We start from the raw sequence: 26,427 nt of genomic DNA, 5'->3' as shown, positions 1-26,427 counted from the left end.
CATTGGGAGGTGAAGCGGCGAACAGTCGACGCCAGCGTCCTCACTTCCCACATTCAGACACCAATGGTGGCAAGCTCACACCGACCAACTCATTGGAGGCAATGTAGGGTTCAGTGTCTTGCCCAAGGACACTTCGACAGGTGGACAGGAGGAGCCGGGATTCGAACCACCGACCCAGGGATCATCGGACGACCTGCTCTACCTCCTGAGCCACAGCGGCCCAATCTTTAACTGAAACATGTGAAATTAATGAAACCATTTTACAGAATTATTTCCACACTCAATTGTTAAATAATTTGTTAAACATCAGCATTACTTAATTTACAAGAAGTCTACACAATTAATGTAGAATAATAATTGTTATTGTGATCAACGTTTGCCTCCTATTGGTACCAACATCAAACAGCATGGATGGAACTGTGGACTAAATCTGATCCAACAACATATTCTAAGTTGTGAACATATAAATGCCTGCAGCCCATGGCTCATCATGGACGTCTCATCCAGCCCTGAATCAGTGATTCTGAACCTGTTTAATTTCAAGGACCCCCAGTTTGACATGCATTAGGCTACCATTTAATGGCATTGATATCACTGGGACCCCCAATTTAAGCTATATCGTAAAATCAATATAATTATAACTTGGTTCCATTTGTAGGCCTAGGGCCTACACTCTGAGTTACAGACCCATAAGGGTCCATTTGGTTCCAAACTATGATTTAGCTGGGGACCCCCTGGAACTCCCTCAGGTACCCCTGGGGGTCCCCGGACCCCCACTTTGTGAACCAGATATATAGGCTATGTCCTGGCTGAGACTCAGGCTAGGCCTTGAGATGAAGCGTTGAAAAGTTATGAAAACCACTGCTTTTGCACTTCAGATTGTGTGTAGTGTACAGTGTGATAAAAATTCTGATTTACTATCCAACACTGCCCTCTTGTGGTGAAGCTACAGAAAGAAACAAGTTTCCAGAAACATGTAAGCTATAATTAATATTGATACCATGAGAATGTTACTCAAAAGGCCTGATCACCATCCATCCCTCCATCTGGACTGTTTTTGAGTGGTGCAAACCACTCCAACAACCAGCTTTGTCTGTATGTACCTGTGTATGTGTGTACCTGTACGTGGCCCCACGCATGGTGAGCATGGTTGCTATGGTTAGTGTGTGACGTCACAGCACCACTCAGTTCACACGGGTGTGATTTTTATTTACTGTATGTATAATATACACATGTATGTGTATATATACACACATGTATGTAAGTGTGTTTTATAGACCTGGAGTCTGCAATAAAGACATCCATGGGGCGACTGTGGCTCAGGAGGTAGAGCAGGCCGTCCAATGATCAATGGGTCGGCGGTTCGAATCCCGGCTCCTCCTGTCTACATGTCGAAGTGTCCTTGGGCAAGACACTGAACCCCAGATTGCTCCCGATGTGCTGGTTGGTACCTTGCATGGCTTCCGCCGCAATCGGTGTATGAATGTGTATGTAAAGCGCCTTGGATAAAGGCACTATATAAATAGACCATTTTCATTCATTCTTAGTGTTTAGTAACGTTAAGACCAACAGGTTTTCAGATGCTGCATTTATGTATTTATTAGTTCTTAAAGCAAAACTGCAACTGTCTGAGAATGGAGGCTCGACAACCAGGTCGTTTTCACCAAGGGGCCAGTGAGGCGCTCCAACGTTGAAGCTCTGGGCCCTAGTGGTAAGAGGAGGGACTACAAGCGGACCCGTGGATTCATGACTGGGAAACGTCAGCTGGGCTTTAACATTGAGCGCTCGGTTGCACTTCCGCATGCGGAAGTAGACGTTTTGAGACGGTCCTTCCGGGTGCTTCAAATCGCCACTGAGCAACTTCCATGAATAGCGGCGGGGGCGGAGCTTCGCGCCAGATCAGTCTCTATCCTTTTATATACTCTATGGTTTTCGAGAATGGAGGCTCGACAACCAGGTCGTTTTCATGTTGCTCCACTTAAAAGAAAAATCACACCCGTGTGAACTGAGTGGTATAAATGAATGATTTCATTGTCTGACGTAATGAAATCACACCCGGGTGAACAGGGTGAACATAGCAACCATGCTCATTTTTTCTGCACAGACTCACAAAGCCAGTTGTAGGAGTGGTTTACACCACTCAATGAAATCACACCCGGGTGAACATAGCAACCATGCTAATTTTTTCTGCACTAACGAAGCCAGTTGTAGGAGAGGTTTACACCACTCAAAAAATGGCGAATGGCGAAGTGTGTCCGTGAGTCCCCTCGGTCCCGAGAGGCGTGATTTGATTGGCTGAGCAATGTGTGTACCCCATAGCGATGATTTGATTGGCTGAGCAATGTGTACCCCATAGCGATGATTTGATTGGCTGAGAATCGAATGTGATGATAAGAGTGCCCCCCCCTCACTTCAGTGTGTGGAATACATATACAAAAATGCTATGTCATATTTATGCATGTTGTGCATTTTGTTTTATTACGAAGCATAAAAGGCAAAAAAAAACAAGAAATGCAATTTCTAGTCATAACTTTCCAATTTCCAACACCATTAAAGGACAATTAAATCGCAATTCTTCGTCAACTTAACCGTGTGACGGTGACGGCGTCACACGTCCATATATGGCTCTGACGGTGACAGCGTCACAAAGCCATATATGGATGTGTGACGGTGATATGGATGTGTGACGGTGACAGCATCACAGAGCCATATATGGATGTGACATTATTCATCACCTGATGACACACAAGCCCAAATGCAACCTTACATACATATATAATATATTTATATATGTCACATACATATATATATAAATATATTTATATATATGTATGGATGTATAGTCAACCTTACATACATATATGAATATATGTATGTATATTGTATATACACAATCTCACATACATATATATATTTATATATATATATGTATGTATATACAACCTCACATACATTCTCCTGTTTGGTTTCAAGTAACAGTTCTGTTTTCATTCAACTTCCAAAAAGGCCTTGGTGGAGAGAATTCATCTTTATTTTGTATGTTTAACTTTTATACTTTGATCTTTACATGTTGAAGCAGAACGAGACTGGTTGGTTGGTGGTGATAAGAGACGTTGTGTGGTTTGTTCTTTTGCCACGATCGCCAACTCCAAATGATCAGCCAAGAAAGCAGACCTACAAGCTCGTAGCGCGCCACTCGGTGGCGCGCTACAAGCTTGTAGGTCTGCTATTTTTGAAAAATCGTAAAAATGCGGCAAAAATCTTTGAATATATATTCTTTCAGAGCGAACGTTTTTTTTATTTCGACATCAGGCCTAAATGGGTTAAGGCCAAAACACGTCTCTGTTTCTACCAAGCGGTGGTCGCCCTATATTCACCTACTGCCACGCTTCACGTTGCTGCGGTGAAACCACTGAAAAGGAGTCCGCTTTGAGAGCACGCTCATCGGCTAACGGCTAACGCTTTGAGAGCGCGTTCATCGGCTAACGTCGGTCAAAGAGCAGATTACCAAACATTACTCCGAGGCCGTCCCGCTTCTAAATCAACCGAGCGACCGCTCGAAGACGTCTCACCAACGTTTGGAGTGGAAGATCGTGGCAGAAGAAGTTACAACGAACGCCACAACAACCCGACCTACAGCGTGACAGTGATTCCAATGTCCAGAAGATGCTTCCATGTTTGTTTCCCTTCCAGAAACAGAAAAGACAGAGAGGCGAAACGCAGACGATGCAGAGAAGAGGACGATGCAGAGAAGAGGACGATGCAGAGAAGAGACGAACACCAAGATAGAAGCTCAAAGTCTTAAAATGTCAAAAGTTTAGGAGGAAAAAATGACAAAAAAGAAAAGAAAGAAAAACAACAGAAGCGGTACAGTAAGTACAGTATGGGTCGTTCCAGACTAAGGCGGGGGGGGGGTATTTGAGCGAATGGGCGTGGCCAGGTCTGGCGCTGATTGGGCGTGGCGGGGTGGGCGGGGTCTTGTTCTCATCACCGGATGGCGATCAGGCCGACGTCCATCAGCTTCTGGATCTTCTGGGCGATCACCGGGTTCTTCAGGTGGCTGAGAGACGATCACAGAACATTATTAATGATTACTATTTATTATTTTAATGATCACAGAACAGACATTATTATTATTTAGTATTCTTAGTAGTCATTTATCAGACTCTCTTAACCCATTTCGACCGAGACCGATTCTACAAAACCCTAACAGTTTTCTGAAAAGCCTCATATTTCTGTGTCAGTTGTTCTCAAACATTTTCATGTCAAGGACCCCCAAAAAATATATGTAATTGGCCGCCGACCCCCGTCTGAAAATATGTCGTTCCAGGGACATGCGGAGCGTTGTCCTGGTGTTTTTAGTGAAGGTACTTCCAGCTTCCCTGTGTCGGCTGATCTGAGTGAGCCGGAGGGTTTGTAGGGTTCGATCAGACTTTGAAGAATTGGGGGAGCCATGCCTATAGCCAAATTCCAATACCCAAAATCTCGGCTACTCGCTCACTCCCACTCGATCACTCGGGGTCATTCCAACTTGACCCGGAAATGGTTAGCGCTCCGATTGTTAAAGTGCTCCATCGAGGAGGCGAGTGGAGGAGCCGAGTGGGCTCTCCGAGACCGCATCAGGTGCAGGCTCGGTGGGGTATGTTGTCTCCTCGCTGCGGATTTCCGCATCACGCGTACATGTTTTTTTCCTTCTCCAGTGACATAAGTCCGCCTCCTCCACATGTGGCACAGAAAACACTGCTTGAAACCCGATACTATGCACCCCCCACCCCCCATCCACTAGCTGCCGGCCGCTGCGGCTGATGAGACGCTGTCGCTGACCCAACACACACATGCACGCACACACATTAAACTAAAAAGCTTTGGAAGAGACACATTTTCACTGAATTAATAGAGCTTCAGAATGATACAGTAGCCTATAGCCTATGTGAAAGTGAAAGGACCACAACAAGCCACTGGCTTTATTGCGTTGTGTGATATAAGCATAATAAAAGTAGGCTATATTGTGCGCACCTCAAAAGCTATAGTTAATTTCTCTCTGTGCATGCCTGAATGCACAGACTGCTATGAATGACGGTGACAAAAATGTATTTATATGTGGACTGAATTGAATATGTAAGTCAGAGAGACTACCTATAATTCCTGTTATAGTGTCCGTTATTTGCAAAGACCGTCGGAGGAGGGACTGTCCGAGGAGGGGGGGGGGGGGGGGTTATTTATACGAGCAAAAAGGAACGCGGGCTGCGGGCAGGTCAGGAATTCCCTTCACAATCACATAATATAAAAGTGTGCGCATCCTGGCGCTTATTCACTATTTCAGGAATAAATAGCCTTGTTGCACATGTTACCAATACATACACATTGGCCTCGGTTACATGCACAAAAATGAATTGTCTATTCTGTAGACTGTACGGCTCTGGGTTCGGAGTTCCAGTGATCCAGCTGTGTGACACTGTATTGTTCCACCACTTTTGCTTTGGCAATGTAAACGTATGTTTTCCCATGCCAATAAAGTCCTTTGCATTGAATTGATTCACGCCATAAGTGATCGCGGAATGTGCCGTCGCTTTGAAATGACAGCGGAGTACATTCCGATTCTAGAGGCAAATCCACTCCACCACTCTGTCCTCGCATCGAATCCTCTCCTCCTCTCCTCCTCGCTGGGGGCGGAGCCGTGGAGCGAGTGGAGGACACGAGGGGAGTGAGCGAGTGTGAAAGTTGCGGTATTGGAATTTGGCTTTTGGTTGCTTTGAATGCCAACAGCATTGTGTGTGTGTGTGGGGTACATACTCAGACAGAGCCTGGGGGTCTTTCTGCAGTGTGTGTGTGTGTGGGGTACGTACTCGGACAGAGCCTGGGGGTCTTTCTGCAGTGTGTGTGTGTGGGGTACGTACTCGGACAGAGCCTGGGGGTCTCTCTGCAGTGTGTGTGTGGGGTACGTACTCGGACAGAGCCTGGGGGTCTCTCTGCAGTGTGTGTGTGTGGGGTACGTACTCGGACAGAGCCTGGGGGTCTCTCTGCAGTGTGTGTGTGTGGGGTACGTACTCGGACAGAGCCTGGGGGTCTCTCTGCAGTGTGTGTGTGTGTGTGTGTGGGGGGGTACGTACTCAGACAGAGCCTGCGGGTCCTTCTGCATCTGTTCCAGGATCATCCTCATGGCGGGGTCACTCATGATCTGCTGGACCTCTGGGTCAGACATGGCTCTGCGCTTCACGTCCTCTGGGGAGTCGTTACGGAACGCCTGGCTCATCATGCACCTCTGGATGCCCTCCGTGGCTTCCTGTTCATTATTATTATTATTATTATACACTTTAACCCATTTTGACCCGAGATCAGATTCTACAAATGTCTTCTACATCCTGACAGTTTTCTGAAAAAGCTATGTTCTTCGACTTTTCAAAAATAGCAGACCTACAAGCTCGTAGCGCGCCACTCGGTGGCGCGCTACGAGCTTGTAGATCTGCTATTTTTCAATAGCTAAAGCATAACATAATGCTAACACCAGAATGGGTTAAATAAGGCCTGGCTCATCATGTACCTCTGGACGCCCTCCGTCACTTCCTGTTCATATCATACATTATTATTATTATTATACACCAGTGTTGTTTTCGTCGACTAAAACTAAAGACGAAACAATGTCCGTCGACTACCTTTTTTCACTGACGAAAACTAAGCTATGGTGACTGAAACAAAGACTAAATATGTTGACAATTTCGTCAACAAATAAAAACTAGACTAAAATGTTAGGAAGGGACTAATCAGGTCCTGGTTGATTTCAAGGTATTAGAGTTAGAGTCCAGATCCAGTGCTGTCTGGTACGAGTCCAGGTCCATATTATTATTATCATACCTTAGAGTTAGAGTCCAGGTCCAGGTCTTACCTTAGAGTTAGAGTCCAGGTCCAGTGCTTTCTGGTACGCGTCCATAGAGTCCAGGTCCAGGTCTTACCTTAGAGTTAGAGTCCAGGTCAAGTGCTTTCTGGTACGTGTCCATAGAGTCCAGGTCCAGGTCTTACCTTAGAGTTAGAGTCCAGGTCCAGTTCTTCCTGGTACACGTCCATAGAGTCCAGGTCCAGGTCTTACCTTAGAGTTAGAGTCCAGTTCTTCCTGGTACGCGTCCATAGAGTCCAGGTCCAGGTCTTACCTTAGAGTTAGAGTCCAGGTCCAGTTCTTCCTGGTACGCGTCCATAGAGTCCAGGTCTTACCTTAGAGTTAGAGTCCAGGTCCAGTGCTTTCTGGTACGCGTCCATAGCTTTCGTAAAGTCTTTCATGGCTTCCAGAACTCCTGCCTTGCGCGTGTATCCCTTTACTGTGGACAGAGGAACACACACACACACATTGTGACTTAGCATACTGTGTGTGTGTGTGTGTCTTACTGAAGGAGGGCTCCAGTGTGTGTGTGTGTGTGTGTGTGTGTGTCTCTTACTGAAGGAGGGCTCCAGTGTGTGTGTGTGTGTGTGTCTTACTGAAGGAGGGCTCCAGTGTGTGTGTGTGTGTGTGTGTGTCTTACTGAAGGAGGGCTCCAGTGTGTGTGTGTGTGTGTGTCTTACTGAAGGAGGGCTCCAGTGTGTGTGTGTGTCTTACTGAAGGAGGGCTCCAGTGTGTGTGTGTGTCTTACTGAAGGAGGGCTCCAGTGTGTGTGTGTGTGTGTGTGTGTCTTACTGAAGGAGGGCTCCAGTGTGTGTGTGTGTGTGTGTGTCTTACTGAAGGAGGGCTCCTGTGTGTGTGTGTGTGTGTGTGTGTGTGTGTGTGTGTCTTACTGAAGGAGGGCTCCAGTGTGTGTGTGTGTGTGTGTGTGTGTCTTACTGAAGGAGGGCTCCAGTGTGTGTGTGTGTGTGTGTGTGTGTGTGTGTGTGTGTGTGTGTCTTACTGAAGGAGGGCTCCAATGTGTGTGTGTGTGTGTGTGTGTGTGTGTGTGTGTGTGTGTGTCTCTTACTGAAGGAGGGCTCCAGTGTGTGTGTGTGTGTGTGTGTGTGTGTGTGTGTGTGTGTCTTACTGAAGGAGGGCTCCAGTGTGTGTGTGTGTGTGTGTTTTACTGAAGGAGGGCTCCAGTGTGTGTGTGTGTGTGTGTGTGTCTTACTGAAGGAGGGCTCCAGTGTGTGTGTGTGTGTGTGTGTTTTACTGAAGGAGGGCTCCAGTGTGTGTGTGTGTGTGTGTGTGTGTCTTACTGAAGGAGGGCTCCAGTGTGTGTGTGTGTGTGTGTGTGTGTGTGTGTGTGTGTCTTACTGAAGGAGGGCTCCAGTGTGTGTGTGTGTGTGTGTGTGTGTGTGTGTGTGTGTGTGTGTGTCTTACTGAAGGAGGGCTCCAGTGTGTGTGTGTGTGTGTGTGTGTGTGTGTGTGTGTCTTACTGAAGGAGGGCTCCAGTGTGTGTGTGTGTGTGTGTGTGTGTGTGTGTGTGTGTCTTACTGAAGGAGGGCTCCAGTGTGTGTGTGTGTGTGTGTGTGTGTGTGTGTGTGTGTGTCTCTTACTGAAGGAGGGCTCCAGTGCGATGCAGTCTTCACAGTCCTACAGGATCCACATGGAGAAAAAGATCATCATTTTAGAATAAAGGGTAAAACATTAAAAATGTGATTATTACAATAATCAGAGTTAAAAAGAACTATTCCTCATTCTCTGAATGTTCTAGAGTCTGGAACTACAGCTCCCCAAATCCCAGTAAGGAAGCTGCCTTCTGTTCACGGAAATATATTTTAAAATCTCTTATTTTTTTATTTCCTTTTCTGCTAAACAGCAGGATATAATATGCTTAGATGATTTATATTCATATTAGGATGAATTTGTGCGACTGTAAAGACGAAACGGAAGTGGGGAGGAGGCTTCACTTCCACTTTATATTTGACTCATGATCAGAGCTTCCGTTGCTCCAGACTGTATGACGGAAGCATTTATATTTGACTCATGATCAGAGCTTCCGTTGCTCCAGACTGTATGACGGAAGCATTTATATTTGACTCATGATCAGAGCTTCCGTTGCTCCAGACTGTATGACGGAAGCATTTATATTTGACTCATGATCAGAGCTTCCGTTGCTCCAGACTGTATGACGGAAGCATTTATATTTGACTCATGATCAGAGCTTCCGTTGCTCCAGACTGTATGACGGAAAGCATTTATATTTGACTCATGATCAGAGCTTCCGTTGCTCCAGACTGTATGACGGAAGCATTTATATTTGACTCATGATCAGAGCTTCCGTTGCTCCAGACTGTACGACGGAAGCATTTGGAAATTGCGAGAGGCAACAGTCTGGCAACACGAGACAATAATAATAACAATAATAATACTACCTTTAGGGCCAGGGGGAACTCCAACAGCTTGGTGTAACAGGCAGCTCTGTTGCTGAACAGTTTGGCATCGGTCGGGTTTCTCTTGATGGCTTCAGAGTAATGTCTCATAGCCACGGGATAATCACCTGTTAATTAATATAATTATTAATGTCTCACATGAAAGGAAAGGCCAAGCCAAAATAATAATGAAAAAATAGAAATCAGCGATCCGGTTTGATATCAATAATAAAGCTTATCAGACGGAACATTGCGCCAGAAGCAGTAAGTCTGTTAACAAACATGCATCTCTATGGGGGAGAATGACAGCTTTCCATCGCAGAGTGGAGCTTAGCGAATCAGAGTGGGTGGAGCTTAGCAAAGGGTCCATTCTCTGCAGCCATCACAGGCCCTGCGTTGTGTGTGTGCCTGTGCACGTGTGGTAGTGTGTGTCCCTTTCTGAAACCAGCTCCTCGCCACTCGCCCTACACACTTGCCGTCGATATGCGCGTTCACGCGAGGCTGCGCCATATTAAGTGTCGTCCGAAACCAAGCAGCCTTGAGTGGAAGTGGCTTATAAAGCCCTCAAGAGCGAGTCTGTGCCGATCTAGACTCGATTGCCTTGTGCGGCCCTGCTCTCTGTCCGCATGGACACCGCGACCTACAAATGTAAGTACCACCACAAATAAATGATAAATAAACTCCTCCTTAACAGATTAATCGCCCAGGACGAAGTTCTTTGTCCTTTCTATTAGTAACGCCCGACGCTCAGGACGAAGTATTGTCCTAAAGACGAAGTTTATTGATACGAGAACAGATCGCCTGGCTGTATAGCCCAGGCGCGCCTGCTGGGCTCTCCTCAGTGACGCGCAAGACTGAGACGTCATCAAAAAACTCCCTCCTCTGTTTAGCTGATGAAAACGAAAATCTTAAAACGTTCATAAATCGCGATCTAAATCATCCCGTCTTTTTCTGAAAAAAAGATCCTGTGTTAGACGGCGCTCCGCGGTCCAGTCGCTAGTCTCGATAGATTTATTCTTGTCTCCCGTTGTTGTCGATCGATTCTAAAGTGCTGTGGCTATTGTTAGCTGCTACACAACATCATGAACTTCCGGCCGGTCCATCCGGAAAAGGCGTCCGTGTTTATAAATCGACTGGGCGCATGAATGTAATGGATTAAATAGTTCCGGGCAATTAAAGTGTTAACAATCTTCATCTGATGCAGAATAGACAACACTCCAACTGATGTTCACAAGGGCTCTTTATTTACCCCACCATGAAAAAACTATAAATGAAAGTTATGAAACCACACAAACAAAACAACTTTTAACACAATGATTTATAAACACCATGGATGTATATGACATGTCATTTTTGACAGTCACGCTGTATTTCCTTTTTCCATATTAATGAAATCCACAACACAAACATACACGATGCAATGCAATATAACTGTACAAACAAAATAACATGTAACACAATTGCGTGATGGTAACCATGGCAACGAATGGTGTCCGTTTCCTGTTTCTGCACAAGGAGGGCGAGTGTATTTCCAAACAGTTTTTTTATACCCAGCACCCTAATCAAGGGAACTTGATTCAGCTGGAGGGGCACTTTCTGACCAGGGAACCTCCCGAGAGCACTTCAAGTCAAGGGACTGGTTTCAGAAAGGGCCTGTGTGTGTGTCTGTGTGGTGGTGTGTGTGTGTGTGTGTGTGCACCTTTCTGGAAGGCCTCGTTGCCCTTGCTCTTCTCCTCCAGAGCCATGTCAGGGTTGATGTACGCTAGTTTCTCCTGTTCCTTCAACACCTTCTCTGCCTAGAGACACACACAGAGACAGAGACACACACACACACACAGAGAGACAGAGACCCCCACACACACACACACACACACACACACACACACACACACACACACACACACACACACACACACACACACACACACACACACACACACACACACACACACACACACACACACACACACACACACACACACACACACACACACACCAAATTTATAGTTTTATCATTAAATAAAGCGCCAATGAAGACATTAAAGGCTTCGTTGGCGGAGCGGGATGTCATTAAAAAGGTTAGCCTGGAATGAGTTAACTCTTTACCTGCTGACATCGTTTCAGGACGTCTGGCGTGCGATGTTCCGTCAGACTCTTGTTGAAGAACTGAACGGCCTGGGCGTATTTATCCTGCTTGAAGTACGAGTTACCGATTCTGGCCAGAGCTCTGCGAGGGTTAAAATAAAAATACATATACATTAAAACTTATAAAAGCTAAAATGTAAAGACAGACAGAACTACGGTTGTCCCGATCCGATCATGTGATCGGAAATCAGGGGGAGGACCGCGCCATTGATCGGAAACAGATCGGGAGCAAAATAACGTGATCAATACTATCATCCATATCATGATATTAGACTGAATATCGTCTGTAATTTGGGATATGATTGATTGATTGATTGTTTACCCATTTTGACCTGAGATCAGATTCTAAAAAAGTCTTCTACATCCTGACAGTTTTCTGAAAAAGCTATGTTTCTATGTCAGTCGTTCTTCGATTTTTCAAAAATAGCAGACCTACAAGCTCATAGCGCGCCACCGAGTGGCGCGCTATGAGCTTGTAGATCTGCTATTTTTCAATAGCTAAAGTATAACATAATGCTTAAAACACCAAAAGGGGTTCCCGCCCAAAATGGGTTAAAGACAGTATACTGTACGTAGATATGAGGTTTAACTGTATGTAGAAATAAAGAGTTTGAGGCGTTGGGACTCACTTGGCGATTTGTCTGTAGTCTTCACGGTTCTCTCTGCCGACGTCGATGGCCTTGTTACACAGCTCTCTGCACTTATCCATGTCTCCCTGTTCGAAGTATACCGCTAAAAAACACACAACATAATGTTACACAGCTCTCTGCATTTATCCATGTCTCCCTGCTCGAAGTATACCGCTAAAACACACAACATAATGTTACACAGCTCTCTGCACTTATCCATGTCTCCCTGCTCGAAGTATACCGCTAAAAACACACAACATAATGTTACACAGCTCTCTGCACTTATCCATGTCTCCCTGCTCGAAGTATACCGCTAAAAACACACAACATAATGTTACACAGCTCTCTGCACTTATCCATGTCTCCCTGCTCGAAGTATACCGCTAAAAACACACAACATAATGTTACACAGCTCTCTGCACTTATCCATGTCTCCCTGCTCCAAGTATACCGCTAAAAACACACAACATAATGTTACACAGCTCTCTGCACTTATCCATGTCTCCCTGCTCGAAGTATACCGCTAAAAAACACACAACATAATGTTACACAGCTCTCTGCATTTATCCATGTCTCCCTGCTCCAAGTATAGCGCTAAAACACACAACATAATGTTACACAGCTCTCTGCATTTATCCATGTCTCCCTGCTCGAAGTATACCGCTAAAAACACACAACATAATGTTACACAGCTCTCTGCATTTATCCATGTCTCCCTGCTCGAAGTATACCAATAAAAACACACAACATAATGTTACACAGCTCTCTGCATTTATCCATGTCTCCCTGCTCGAAGTATACCGCTAAAACACACAACATAATGTTACACATCTCTGCATTTATCCATGTCTGTAGTTCTGTCTGTAGGTCATGTCTTTAGTTTACCCGCTTGGTTGTTGATGTAGGTCATGTCTGTAGTTTACCTGCTTGGTTGTTGATGTAGGTCATGTCTGTCGGGTCGTGGCCGACCGCTGCTTCGTAATGTTTCAGCGCTGCGGGGAAATCCTTCTTCTTGTACGCAGCGTTACCGAGTTCCTTCTCCTTCAGAGCCTGATCAATAAAAAAACTTAAATCAATAGTCCTATCAATAAAACACTAATAAACCAATAGTTATTCCCCTTCAGAGCCTGATCATTAAAGCAATAAGCCACGAGAGGTCTCAGGTTACCGGGTATTTTATAATGTCTGGGAGGCGTAGGCAGATCCGACGCGCAGCGGAGGGTCTTCTACCCTCTCATCCATTGTAAAATACAATGAGTGGCTTATTGCTTTTCTAAAATAGTTAAACATATAGCAATATTAACCTAATAAAACTATTAAATTCACAATAGTAGCTTTGGCTTTGCGCCACCAGAGCGAGCCACATCACTTCCTTGTTTTGCTCAAGGACTGTCTAAGAAGGACGAGACGCGAAGACAACATGGCGTCGTACGGGCGACGCCATGTTGCTCCATGGAAGGAAAGAAACATGCGCAGTTGAGACCAGGAAGTTGGACATGACAAATCATAGATATGGCGCAAATGGCCCAGCAGATGGCGTGATGCCAATGAAAGGATAGATGCTTGTACATATGTCACGTCAAACCAACATTACTGTCTTTGTGATGATCCATGCTGGGACTTACTTATCCATTTGCTGTTAAAACGTTAATATAAAAGGTAAAATGCAATGACGTGACATGATATGTACAAGCATATCTCCTGTCAGTGGCATCACACCATCTGCTGGGCCATTTGTGCCATATCTATGATTTGTCATGTACAAATTCCTGGTCTCAACTGCGCATGTTTCTTTCCTTCCATGGAGCAACATGGCGTCGCCCTTAGGGTCTTCGCGTCTCGTCCTTCTTAGACAGTCCTTGGTTTTGCTGCAAGTAGACCCATGTGACGGGAGAATAGCGCTTGATGTCTTTACGGGGCCGCCTGGAGCCACACATTCACAGTCATATGAGCCGGGCGGTGCTTAGACGCCCGCACGGCATGGGTTCGTAAGGCAATCAAGCGCTCCCCTGCCCCAGTACAGCTACAGAGCTGCTGAATCAGCTGCGAATGATATGAAGTGATTGAAGGTGTGGATTATTGGTGAAATTTACAACGGTCACATGATGGTAACCAGCCAATCAGAATCAAGTATTGGGACTAACCGTTTTAGAACGATAAATAACACTCATTAACCCATTTAGGCCCGACGTCAAAATAAAAAAAAAGTCTTCAAAATGTTTCTGTATCAGTGGTGCTCAATATTTCATGTCAAGGACCCCAAAAATTATATGTATTTGGCCACCGACCCCCATCTGAAAATATGTTGTTCCAGGGACCACCCCCCCCCCTCCCCTCCCAGAAGCAAAGATTTGAGTTAAAAACGTTCGCTCTGTAAGAATATATATATATATATATATATATATTCAAAGATTTGAGGCACATTTTCACAATTTTTCAAAAGTAGCAGACCTACAAGCTCAATGAGCTTGTATATCTGCTATTTTTCAACAGATAAAGTATAACAAAATGCTTTAAAACACCAAAAGGCCGTCCCGCCCAGAATGGGTTAAAGTCAACGATAAATAAGTTATTAAACCAAGGTCCCTTTCCTCGACATACAGAAATAAGACATCTTTGGCAGGCAAAGAGTTTTAAATGTATCACATGATCTGATCGGGGGTTTGTTTACCTTCCTCTTGTGCTCCGGCAGGTCTTCGTCTTTGGGGGGCGGGGGCGCGCTCTGTTTGGGTTTGGGGGGAGGGGGAGGGGTGGGCTCGTCCTCCTCGTCCATGCCGGCCAGGTCCAGACCCAGCAGGACGGACAGGGTGGTCATCACCCGGGGGTCCTGGAGCTTCCTGTCCATAAGTACAACAACTTCCTGTCAATAGGTATACTATGGACGTCGAAATTTTAAAAATGTAATAATATATATTCCAAGATTTGAGGCACATTTTCACGATTTTTCAAAAATAGCAGACCTACAAGTTCATAGCACCTGTCAATAAGTATACTTTAACTACAGGACCACCACCTGGGGGTCCTGCAGCTTCCTGTTAGGACAATAATGGTAGCGTTCTGTCATTAAGTTCATTAGATTATAAACGTACGTTCGTACAAATCTGTTTACATTCTCAGTGTTGTGATTGGTCAAAACGATATTGTATCCGGGGTAAATACATGTGACGGATGTGCTCGTTGTGCTGTCCCCACATCTCCGCCTATGCACTCGCCTCATATTGTGACAAGGCTTTTCTCTTCGTAGATGAGTAAGGCTGGGACCGAGGCTAGTTAGTAGACAGACAGGTTAGTAGACAGACAGACAGACAGACAGACAGACAGACAGACAGACAACATACGTTCCCTGCTCAACAGGCTTGTTCCTCAGCTGCTCCAGTAGTTCTCTGTAACTCTGGTTAGTGTATAGGTTAGTAGATAGATAGAGTAGGTAGGTAGGTTAGTAGGTAGGTAGGTTAGTAGATAGATAGACAGATAGAGTAGGTAGGTAGTCTAAACATACGTTCCCAGCTCAGCAGGCTTGTTCCTCAGCTGCTCCAGTAGTTCTCTATAACTGGGGTCTGACATCAGCTCTCTGGTTCGAGGGTCTGTCTCCAGCTTCTCAAACAGGTTGGGCATGGCGAACGGATTCATCATCTTCTTCTCTGGAACGTTACAATAACATAATATTACATTTAATATGTTACAAAAAATCACGACACTGACGTGATTTAGATTCCATAGACTTCAGCCTGTCTTCTATGGAAGCATATTGATTTGGAGCTAAATAAAACACTAAGGGTTGCCCACCTGCCCCTGGCAGCTAAATAAAACACTAATGGCTGCCCACCTGCCCCTGGCAGCTAAATAAAACACTAAGGGTTGCCCACCTGCCCCTGGCAGCTAAATAAAACACTAAGGGCTGCCCACCTGCCCCTGGCAGCTAAAAAAAACACTAAGGGTTGCCCACATGCCCCTGGCAGCTAAATAAAACTCTAAGGGTTGCCCACCTGCCCCTGGCAGCTAAATAAAACACTAAGGGCTGCCCACCTACCCCTGGCAGCTAAATAAAACACTAAGGGCTGCCCACCTGCCCCTGGCAGCTAAATAAAACACTAAGGGCTGCCCACCTGCCCCTGGCAGCTAAATAAAACACTAAGGGCTGCCCACCTGCCCCTGGCAGCTAAATAAAACACTAAGGGTTGCCCACCTGCCCCTGGCAGCTAAATAAAACACTAAGGGTTGCCCACCTGCCCCTGGCAGCTAAATAAAACACTAAGGGTTGCCCACCTGCCCCTGGCAGCTAAATAAAACACTAAGGGTTGCCCACCTGCCCCTGGCAGCTAAATAAAACACTAAGGGTTGCCCACCTGCCCCTGGCAGCTAAATAAAACACTAAGGGTTGCCCACCTGCCCCTGGCAGCTAAATAAAACACTAAGGGTTGCCCACCTGCCCCTGGCAGCTAAATAAAACACTAAGGGTCACCCACCTGCCCCTGGCAGCTAAATAAAACACTAAGGGTTGCCCACCTTCCCCTGGCAGCTACATAAAACACTAAGGGTTGCCCACCTGCCCCTGGCAGCTAAATAAAACACTAAGGGTTGCCCACCTGCCCCTGGCAGCTAAATAAAACACTAAGGGTCGCCCACTTGCCCCTGGCAGCTAAATAAAACACTAAGGGTTGCCCACCTGCCCCTGGCAGCTAAATAAAACACTAAGGGTTGCCCACCTGCCCCTGGCAGCTAAATAAAACACTAAGGGTCGCCCACCTGCCCCTGGCAGCTAAATAAAACACTAAGGGTCGCCCACCTTCCCCTGGCAGCTAAATAAAACACTAAGGGTCGCCCACCTGCCCCTGGCAGCTAAATAAAACACTAAGGGTCGCCCACCTTCCCCTGGCAGCTAAATAAAACTCTAAGGGTCACCCACCTGCCCCTGGTTTGGGGGTCCAGGTACTAACCTGCTAGTCTGGCCTCGATGTTCTGAAGGCCCTCTTTCAGCTGCTGGTTTAGAGGTTCAGGTACTAACCTGCTAGTCTGGCCTCGATGTTCTGAAGGCCCTCTTTCAGCTGCTGGTTTAGGGGTTCTTGTCTCAGTCCGTCCCTGTAGGTGTGTTTAGCGTCGTCCAGACGACCCAGGAACTCCTGCGCTGCGGCTTTCCTGGAGTAACCCTGGAGAGAACAGATGTTTAAAACACTGTAGATGTAGATGTTAACATCCTGGAGTAACCCTGGAGAGAACAGATGTTTAAAACACTGTAGATGTAGATGTTATTAACATCCTGGAGTAACCCTGGAGAGAGAATAATGTTTAACCCATTCTGACCTGAGATCAGATTCTAAAAATGTCTTCTACATCCTGACAGTTTTCTGAAAAAGCTATGTTTCTATGTCAGTCGTTCTTCGATTTTTCAAAAATAGCAGACCTACAAGCTAGTAACGCGCCACTTGGTGGCACGCTATGAGCTTGTAGATCTGCTATTTTTCAATAGCTAAAGCAGAACATAATGCTAACACCAAAAGGGGTTCCCGCCCAAAATGGGTTAACCCTAATGAGACGTTAACGGTGCCGTAGATTAGCTGGTAACAGACGGACGGACGGAGCAAAACATACCCTCTCCCCATGCCTTCATGGTGGAGACAATAAAAACACTCTCTCCCCATGACTTCATGGTGGAGACAATAAAACATACTCTCTCCCCATGCCTTCATGGTGGAGACAATAAAACATACTCTCTCCCCATGCCTTCATGGTGGAGACAATAAAACATACTCTCTCCCCATGCCTTCGGCCTGGTGGAGACAATAAAACATACTCTCTCCCCATGCCTTCATGGTGGAGACAATAAAACACACTCTCTCCCCATGCCTTCAGCCTGGTGAAGACAATAAAACACACTCTCTCCCCATGCCTTCGGCCTGGTGAAGACAATAAAACATACTCTCTCCCCATGCCTTCGGGCTGGTGGAGACAATAAAACATACTCTCTCCCCATGCCTTCATGGTGGAGACAATAAAACATACTCTCTCCCCATGCCTTCATGGTGGAGACAATAAAACATACTCTCTCCCCATGCCTTCATGGTGGAGACAATATAACATACTCTCTCCCCATGCCTTCATGGTGGAGACAATAAAACATACTCTCTCCCCATGCCTTCATGGTGGAGACAATAAAACATACTCTCTCCCCATGCCTTCATGGTGGAGACAATAAAACACTCTCTCCCCATGCCTTCAGCCTGGTGAAGACAATACAACATACTCTCTCCCCATGCCTTCGGCCCGGTGGAGACAATAAAACATACTCTCTCCCCATGCCTTCGGCCCGGTGGAGACAATAAAACATACTCTCTCCCCATGCCTTCGGCCTGGTGGAGACAATAAAACATACTCTCTCCCCATGCCTTCAGCCTGGTGAAGACAATAAAACATACTCTCTCCCCATGCCTTCAGCCTGGTGAAGACAATAAAACATACTCTCTCCCCATGCCTTCGGCCAGGTGGAGACAATAGAACATACTCTCTCCCCATGCCTTCATGGTGGAGACAATAAAACATACTCTCTCCCCATGCCTTCAGCCTGGTGGAGACAATAAAACATACTCTCTCCCCATGCCTTCAGCCTGGTGGAGACAATAAAACATACTCTCTCCCCATGCCTTCAGCCTGGTGAAGACAATAAAACATACTCTCTCCCCATGCCTTCGGCCTGGTGGAGACAATAAAACATACTCTCTCCCCATGCCTTCATGGTGGAGACAATAAAACATACTCTCTCCCCATGCCTTCATGGTGGAGACAATAAAACATACTCTCTCCCCATGCCTTCATGGTGGAGACAATAAAACATACTCTCTCCCCATGCCTTCATGGTGGAGACAATAAAACATACTCTCTCCCCATGCCTTCAGCCTGGTGGAGACAATAAAACATACTCTCTCCCCATGCCTTCAGCCTGGTGGAGACAATAAAACACTCTCCCCATGCCTTCATGGTGGAGACAATACAACATACTCTCTCCCCATGCCTTCAGCCTGGTGGAGACAATAAAACATACTCTCTCACCATGCCTTCATGGTGGAGACAATACAACATACTCTCTCCCCATGCCTTCAGCCTGGTGGAGACAATAAAACACACTCTCCCCATGCCTTCATGGTGGAGACAATACAACATACTCTCTCCCCATGCCTTCATGGTGGAGACAATACAACATACTCTCTCCCCATGCCTTCAGCCTGGTGGAGACAATAAAACATACTCTCTCCCCATGCCTTCATGGTGGACAATACAACATACTCTCTCCCCATGCCTTCAGCCTGGTGGAGACAATAAAACACACTCTCCCCATGCCTTCATGGTGGAGTACGTTGTTCAGACTAGTCATTGGTCCGACAAATGACAACCCACCTCATCTCCTAACCTAACCATAACCGCATGGGAGCAGACGCTAGTCCGACATGCGGATGCATGTCGGACTAATGCCCTGTCTGAATTACATGCGGTCCCCGGAGAGAATACAACATACTCTCTCCCCATGCCTTCAGCCTGGTGGAGACAATAAAACACACTCTCTCCCCATGCCTTCATGGTGGAGACAATACAACATACTCTCTCCCCATGCCTTCATCCTGGTGGAGACAATAAAACACTCTCTCCCCATGCCTTCATGGTGGAGACAATAAAACATACTCTCTCCCCATGCCTTCATGGTGGAGACAATAAAACATACTCTCTCTCCATGCCTTCGGCCTGGTGGAGACAATAAAACATACTCTCTCCCCATGCCTTCAGCCTGGTGGAGACAATAAAACATACTCTCTCCCCATGCCTTCATGGTGGAGACAATAAAACATACTCTCTCTCCATGCCTTCGGCCTGGTGGAGACAATAAAACATACTCTCTCCCCATGCCTTCATGGTGGAGACAATAAAACATACTCTCTCCCCATGCCTTCGGCCTGGTGGAGACAATAAAACATACTCTCTCCCCATGCCTTCGGCCTGGTGGATACAATAAAACATGCTCTCTCCCCATGCCTTCGGCCTGGTGGATACAATAAAACATACTCTCTCCCCATGCCTTCGGCCTGGTGGAGACAATAAAACATACTCTCTCCCCATGCCTTCGGCCTGGTGGAGACAATAAAACATACTCTCTCCCCATGCCTTCATGGTGGAGACAATAAAACATACTCTCTCCCCATGCCTTCATGGTGGAGACAATAAAACATACTCTCTCCCCATGCCTTCATGGTGGAGACAATAATAATAATAATAATAATAATAATAAGGTAAGGGTACCTTGATACTAATAATAATAATAGTAATGTAACGGTACCTTGCCCCAGTCGGGTTTGATCTTGATGGTCTTCTCGGCGTCCTTCAGGGCGTTGGCGTAGTCGGCCTTCTTGGCGTAGGCGGCCGAGCGGTTGCTGAAGAGCACATGGTTGGCGGGGTCAAGGGTCACGGCCTCCGTGTAGCAGCGGATCGCCTCGTCGATGTTCCCCGAGCTGAGCGCCGCGTTGCCCGCGTCTTTAAGAGCTGAAGCCTGTTAAATACATTTATAAATACATTAGAAAACATAAATACTTAACACATTCTGAACGGGAACCCCTTTTGGTTAAACTTTACCCATTGAAAACTAGCAGATCTACAAGCTCATAGTGCGGCACCGAGTGCCGCGCTACGAGCTTGTAGGATTGCTATTTTTTCTAAATCGTGAAAATGTGGCGCAAATCTTTGAATATATATTCTTTCAGAGTGAACGTTTTTAACTCAAATCTATGCTTCTGAGGGGGTCCCTGGAGGAACAACATATTTTCAGATGGGGTTCGGCGACCAATTACAGATAATTCTTGGGGTTTCTCGACATGAAAATGTTTGAGAACCACTGACATAGAAACATAGGAGTTTTCAGAAAACTGTCAGGATTTAGAAGACTTTTGTAGAATCGTTCCCAGGTCAAAATGGGTTTAAATGTCCTTGAACAAAGACTCTGAACCCCTAATTGTTCGATCCCGTTGCAGTTAGGGGCTGCACTGCGAGAGTGTGTGTGTGTGTGTGTCGAAACACACACTACAGCTCGATGCAACGCTGTGTTACTGACAGAGACGACAGTTTGTGAACCGCTGTAAATATAATACACAATCTATCTAAAGTGCTTTATAAATGCACCGTTTACATCCTCCATGTTCCCTCCACTCAACGCCTCGTGGATCCGACCTTTCTAGGGGTCCATTTGGTTACACTCTGAGCCTTACAGACAGTACACCATTTTGGGCGGGAACCCCTTTTGGTGTTTTAAGCATTCTGTTCTACTTTAGCTATTGAAAAATAGCAGATCTACAAGCTCACAGCGCGCCACCGAGTGCCGCGCTACGAGCTTGTAGGTCTGCTATTTTTGAAAAGTCGTGAAAATGTGGCACAAATCTTTGAATATATATTTCAGAGCGAACATTTTTAACTAAAATATTGGCTTCTGGGGGGGGGTCCCTGGAACAACATATTTTGAGATGGGGGTCCGTGGCCCAATAGAGATAATTCTGGGGGTCCTTGACATGAAAAAGGTTGAGCACCACTGACATAAAAACATGGGCTTTTCAGAAAAAATGTTAGGATTTAGAAGCCTTTTTTGTATCGACCTCAGTCCAAAATGAGTTAACTAGTCCGGGATATATTTTTCTGCCTGTTCGGGCCGAACACGAATAGGCCGAAAATGCATTTCATAGCCATTTTTTGCAGAATATTTTCTGCGTCCGAATATTGGGTGCATCACTAGACACAACACACCTAACATATGAATGGTTCCAATAGAACCAACAGGCCTTTAGTCTGTTTGGACAAGTGTTGTTTTTGGCAGAAATTTTCTATTTTAGTTTTAGTCATAGTGAATAGTTTTCACTTGGTTTTAGTCACATTGTAGTCACCTGGAATGGGAATGGCGTTAGTTTAGTTTTAGTCGACTAAATGTCATGAGATTTTAGTCGACTAAATCTACAGGTGATTTAGTCGACTAAAATGTATTTTGGCGGGCCTTGATGCAGTCGTAATGGCTGATTTTACACTTGCTGAAAATAGCCGATCTACAAGCTCACAACGCGTCGCAACACGGCGCGTTGTGAGCTTGTAGATCGGCTATTTTCAGCATGCAAACGAGTGTAAAATGACTTATACTGGATCTCTTGTCCACTAGTCCCTTCATAACATTTTAGTCTAGTTTTTATTTGTTGACAAAATTCATCATAGCTTAGTTCATTTAAGTTTGTCAGTGAAAAAAGGTAGTCGACGAACATTTTTCGTCTTAGTTTTAGTCGACAAAATCAACACTGGTTTGGACACATTTTAAACAACCCTTAACCTGCATGTCAGGGTGATTATTATGCTGTAAAAAAATAAAATAAAGCACAAACATGTAAAACAAACTATGAGCTGTACAGAAACTACAGATTGGCTATTTTCACCATCAAATGACAAGTATACAGGAGAAGGGCTATAAGTAGTGTGTGTGGCATGTGTGTGTGTGTGTGTGTGTGTGTGTGTGTGTGTGTGTGGCGTGTGTGTGTGTGTGTGTGTGTGTGTGTGTGTGGCATGTGTGTGTGTGTGTGTGTCATGCGTGTGTGTCATGTGTGTTATGCGTGTGTGTGTGTGTGTGTGTGTGTGTGTGTGTGTGTGCGTCATGTGTGTGTATGTGTCAGTTGTCCACTAGACAAGCAGCTGTATGTGACGGTGAAGACAGGTGCAACACCAAACACGCAAGCACCATTTTCTGATGGTTCCCACCATGCGTGTTGCGTGGTGGTGGTGTGTGTGTGTGTGTGTGTGTGTGTGTGTGTGTTGGCCCAACATTTCAGCTGGGTAACGGGATGGTCTCAGAATGTCTCAGGGATCACAACCGTCACACCAGAATCCACATTTTTCTGAAAAACCTATGTTTCTATGTCAGTGGTACTCAACCTTTGTCATGTCAAGGACCCCCAGAATTATCTCTATTGGGCCACGGACCCCCATGTCAAAAATATGTAGTTCCAGGGACCCCCCAGAAGCAAATATTTTAGTTCAAAAATGTTCGCTCTGAAATATATATATATTCAAAGATTTGCGCCACATTTTAATGATTTTTTCAAAAATAGCAGACCTACAAGCTCGTAGCGCGCCACTCGGTGGCGTGCTATGAGCTTGTAGATCTGTTATTTTTCAATAGCTAAATTATAACATGTTTAAAACACCAAAAGGGGTTCCCATTGAGTGGTATTACACGGTCGTGAAAGACGAGTTATTTTGTTAAAGGTATATTCAGTGATTTCACTTAATTCAAATATCACTTATTTTTTCTTATTTTTTGGATAATCCTCCCTACTATAAAGTGTGCTGACCATATAAGGAGTTCCTCCCTGTCCCCAGTGAGCCCCTGGGGTCAAAAAACCCTAGTTTTGGTTTGGGCGGCAAAGCCTTCATCCAATCAGGATGAGAGAGGCCTTCTTCCAATCATGATCGAGTGGGGCGGGCATTGGTGCACGTGCTGTTGGTCTGTTGTACTTCCCCCACTGTAGAGCGTGTGCATGTGCACATCTTGTTACCGGGTGGACCGGGTTTTTTTCCAAATCACCCAAATCACTGAATGCTCCTTTAACCCATTTAGACCTGGCGACGATTCTACAAAATAATGCCTTCTAAATCCTGACAGTTTTCTGGAGAAAAAAAAACCCTCATGTTTCTATGCCAGTGGTTCTCAAACGACCCCCAGAATTATCTGTAATTGGCCACCGACCCCCATATTTTCATATGTTGTTCCAGGGACCGCGCTACAAGCTTGTAGATCCGCTGTTTTTCAATGGTTAAACTATAACATATACTTAAAACACCAACAGGGGTTCCCGTCCAGAAGTAGAATTGATGCAAAGAAAGCAGCACAGAGCCGGACAGAACATGATCCAACTGGAACTAGTAGATGACCAAAATGTATCACTTAAAACCCATGTTGGTGTTTTAAAGCAATATGTTCAATATGTTATACTTTAGCTATTGAAAAATAGCATATCTACAAGCTCATAGCTTGTAGATCTGCTATTTTTGAAAAATCATGAAAATGTGGCGCAAATCTTTGATTATATATTCTTTCACAGCGAACGTTTATAACTCAAATCTTTGCTTCTGGGGGGGGTCCTTGGAACAACATATTTTCAGATGGGGGGGCCAGATACAGATAATTCTGGGTGGTCCTTGACATGAAATAGTTTGATCACAACTGATACAGAAACATGAGGTTTTTCAGAAAACTGTTTTATAGAATAATTTTATAAAATCTAAAATATCTAATTACACCCATAAAGACGCCCAGGAAAGTGTTCTAAAGCTTCTAAACGTCACTAACATATATATTTTTTTGCAAAAAGGTTGAGGAGTTCTGGAAAAACAAAGACATGTCATCTCAGGACAGCCACAGCCCACAGCAGAAAGCTTACACCATTTCTCAACGCCTCTGCCAAGTCAAGGACATGTGACATTTAATCAAATGGAGATATTTGTGAAAACATCTTTCTTGCAGCCAAACCAGCCTCTATAATAAAGACATACATGTGATGGACATCAAGTGTGTAACTTGTGTTTCTTTGCTCTGCAGTAACATCACAAAAGTAAGATAAAGTATATCTGACAGGATCACTACATCATTATGTACAATCATCATTCTTTCGAACACAGTGGTTCTCAAACGTTATCATGTCAAGGACCCCCACATTGACACTAATTAGCCCCATGGACCCCCCATTTGAAGAGGTAATGCCAGGGACACCCATAAGAGAAGATTTGTATGGCAGTGATTCTCCAGCATTTTCATTTCAAGGACCCCCAGTTTGACATGCATTAGGCTACGGACCCCCATTGACTGGCATTTCTATCTCTGGGACCCCCAATTTATATTGTAAAAAAAAAAAAATCAATGTACAAATGGAACCAAATGGACCCAGGTACATTTGGTTCCACAGGGGACCCCCTTGAAGTCCCTCAAGGACCCCTGCCTGGCAGAGAACCATATATATATATATATATATATATATATATATATATAACCATATATATAACCATATATATATATATATATTTACTTATCCTACCCCCTTAGATAGCACTTTTAGACTTAGATAGCATTGAAACAGACTTATAGCATGTCATGTAGACAGCACAATAATTGCATTGTATGTAGTCATAGCACATCATAGTACATAATGTATAGCATAGTATAGTATATATGTATAGTGTCATTATTATATAGATATGCTCTAGTTACGTTCTTAGCTTACGCATGTTTCATGATAAATGCATTTTATATATGTGATGTATTCCCATGCTTTTGTTCTTGCCTAATGTAAATCGCTCTGGATTAAGAGCGTCTGCTAAATGCCTAAATTGTAAATTGTAAAACATAACATGTTCCCCCCAAAAAGGGGAGCTCTATAAAGCAAAGATAGGCTACATAAGTAGATAAAACATAAGGTTTGGTAACTTAACTTGTATAATATCTGTATGTTTAGCTTCTAATCAATCCCAAATGATGATTATGAATCAATCAACCACCAGGTGCTAAATAATGATAACCATAATAATGAACATGTCTCCATAACAACAGCATACATAGGGCCCTAGCATTAGTGGCAGCCCTAGCATTGGTGGCAGCGGTGGCCGAACGGATAGCGGCGCGGTCTAGATACCGGAAGGTTCCCAGTTCGAACCAGCCGTCCGACACGTTAAAATTACCACCGCTGAAATGCCCTTGAACAAGGCATCAACCACTACGATGAAATGTGTTCTATGAGCAGGGCCTGGCTGGAAACAAGTTCTTGAGCTTAGCCCAGATACCCTGGGTAAATATAGATTTCATTTCATTTCATTAGCAGCTAGCATGTCCTCTCCTCTGTGTCACTGTGGCTGCTAGCGTTAGCCTGGCTAGCATCATGGCCAGCAGGCTATATTAATAATGATAATAATATTAATGACACCGACATTAACACACTAATTATGAATAAAAGCCACGGTGACAAAACACAGGACGTGCAAGACAGTTGAATGACGTCATAAGACACACTTCAGTGTGTGCTAACATGCTAACATGCTAACAGCTCGAGCTGTCATGAATTAAACCTTACACACGTGACGTCACGGCGTGTTAAAAGGCTCGTGGTGCTAATATGATCAAAGTATTAATATATAACGTGTTAAAGTGTGTCGCTAAAAGAGTTGTTTTATGCGTGAATTAATGTAATGGTTTGAATTAGAGAATGAGAGACTCACCATGAGGGTTCCTTCCTTCCTTCCTTCCAGAAACTACTGCCACTCACTGGGATGCCAGGTCCTGCTGCACCGCGCGGGATATACGCATAGACACGGCTCC

The 26,427-nt window shown here is 44.9% G+C and overlaps 1 protein-coding gene across 1 annotated transcript; it reads right to left on the bottom strand.

Moving 5' to 3' along the window:
* Window positions 1-2,446: 2,446 nt before the first annotated feature.
* Window positions 2,447-26,427, bottom strand: LOC306929422 (stress-induced-phosphoprotein 1-like). The gene is made up of 14 exons (XM_079509959.1): window positions 26,328-26,427; window positions 20,380-20,589; window positions 17,065-17,206; window positions 15,559-15,700; window positions 14,731-14,896; window positions 12,983-13,109; window positions 12,060-12,162; window positions 11,392-11,512; window positions 10,985-11,081; window positions 9,289-9,413; window positions 8,470-8,506; window positions 7,207-7,310; window positions 6,111-6,283; window positions 2,447-4,060 (listed from the first exon to the last, which is right to left on the bottom strand). The coding sequence occupies exons 1-14, from the start codon at window positions 26,328-26,330 to the stop codon at window positions 3,988-3,990; spliced, it is 1,623 nt and encodes a 540-aa protein (XP_079366085.1). The 5' UTR covers window positions 26,331-26,427; the 3' UTR covers window positions 2,447-3,987.

The sequence above is a fragment of the Electrona antarctica genome (genome assembly GCF_951216825.1).
Source record: "Electrona antarctica genome assembly, chromosome: 9".
NCBI classification, from domain to species: domain Eukaryota; kingdom Metazoa; phylum Chordata; class Actinopteri; order Myctophiformes; family Myctophidae; genus Electrona; species Electrona antarctica.
The sequence above is the reverse complement of the archived record's forward strand: the minus strand, read 5'-3'. Positions and strand labels throughout refer to the sequence as shown.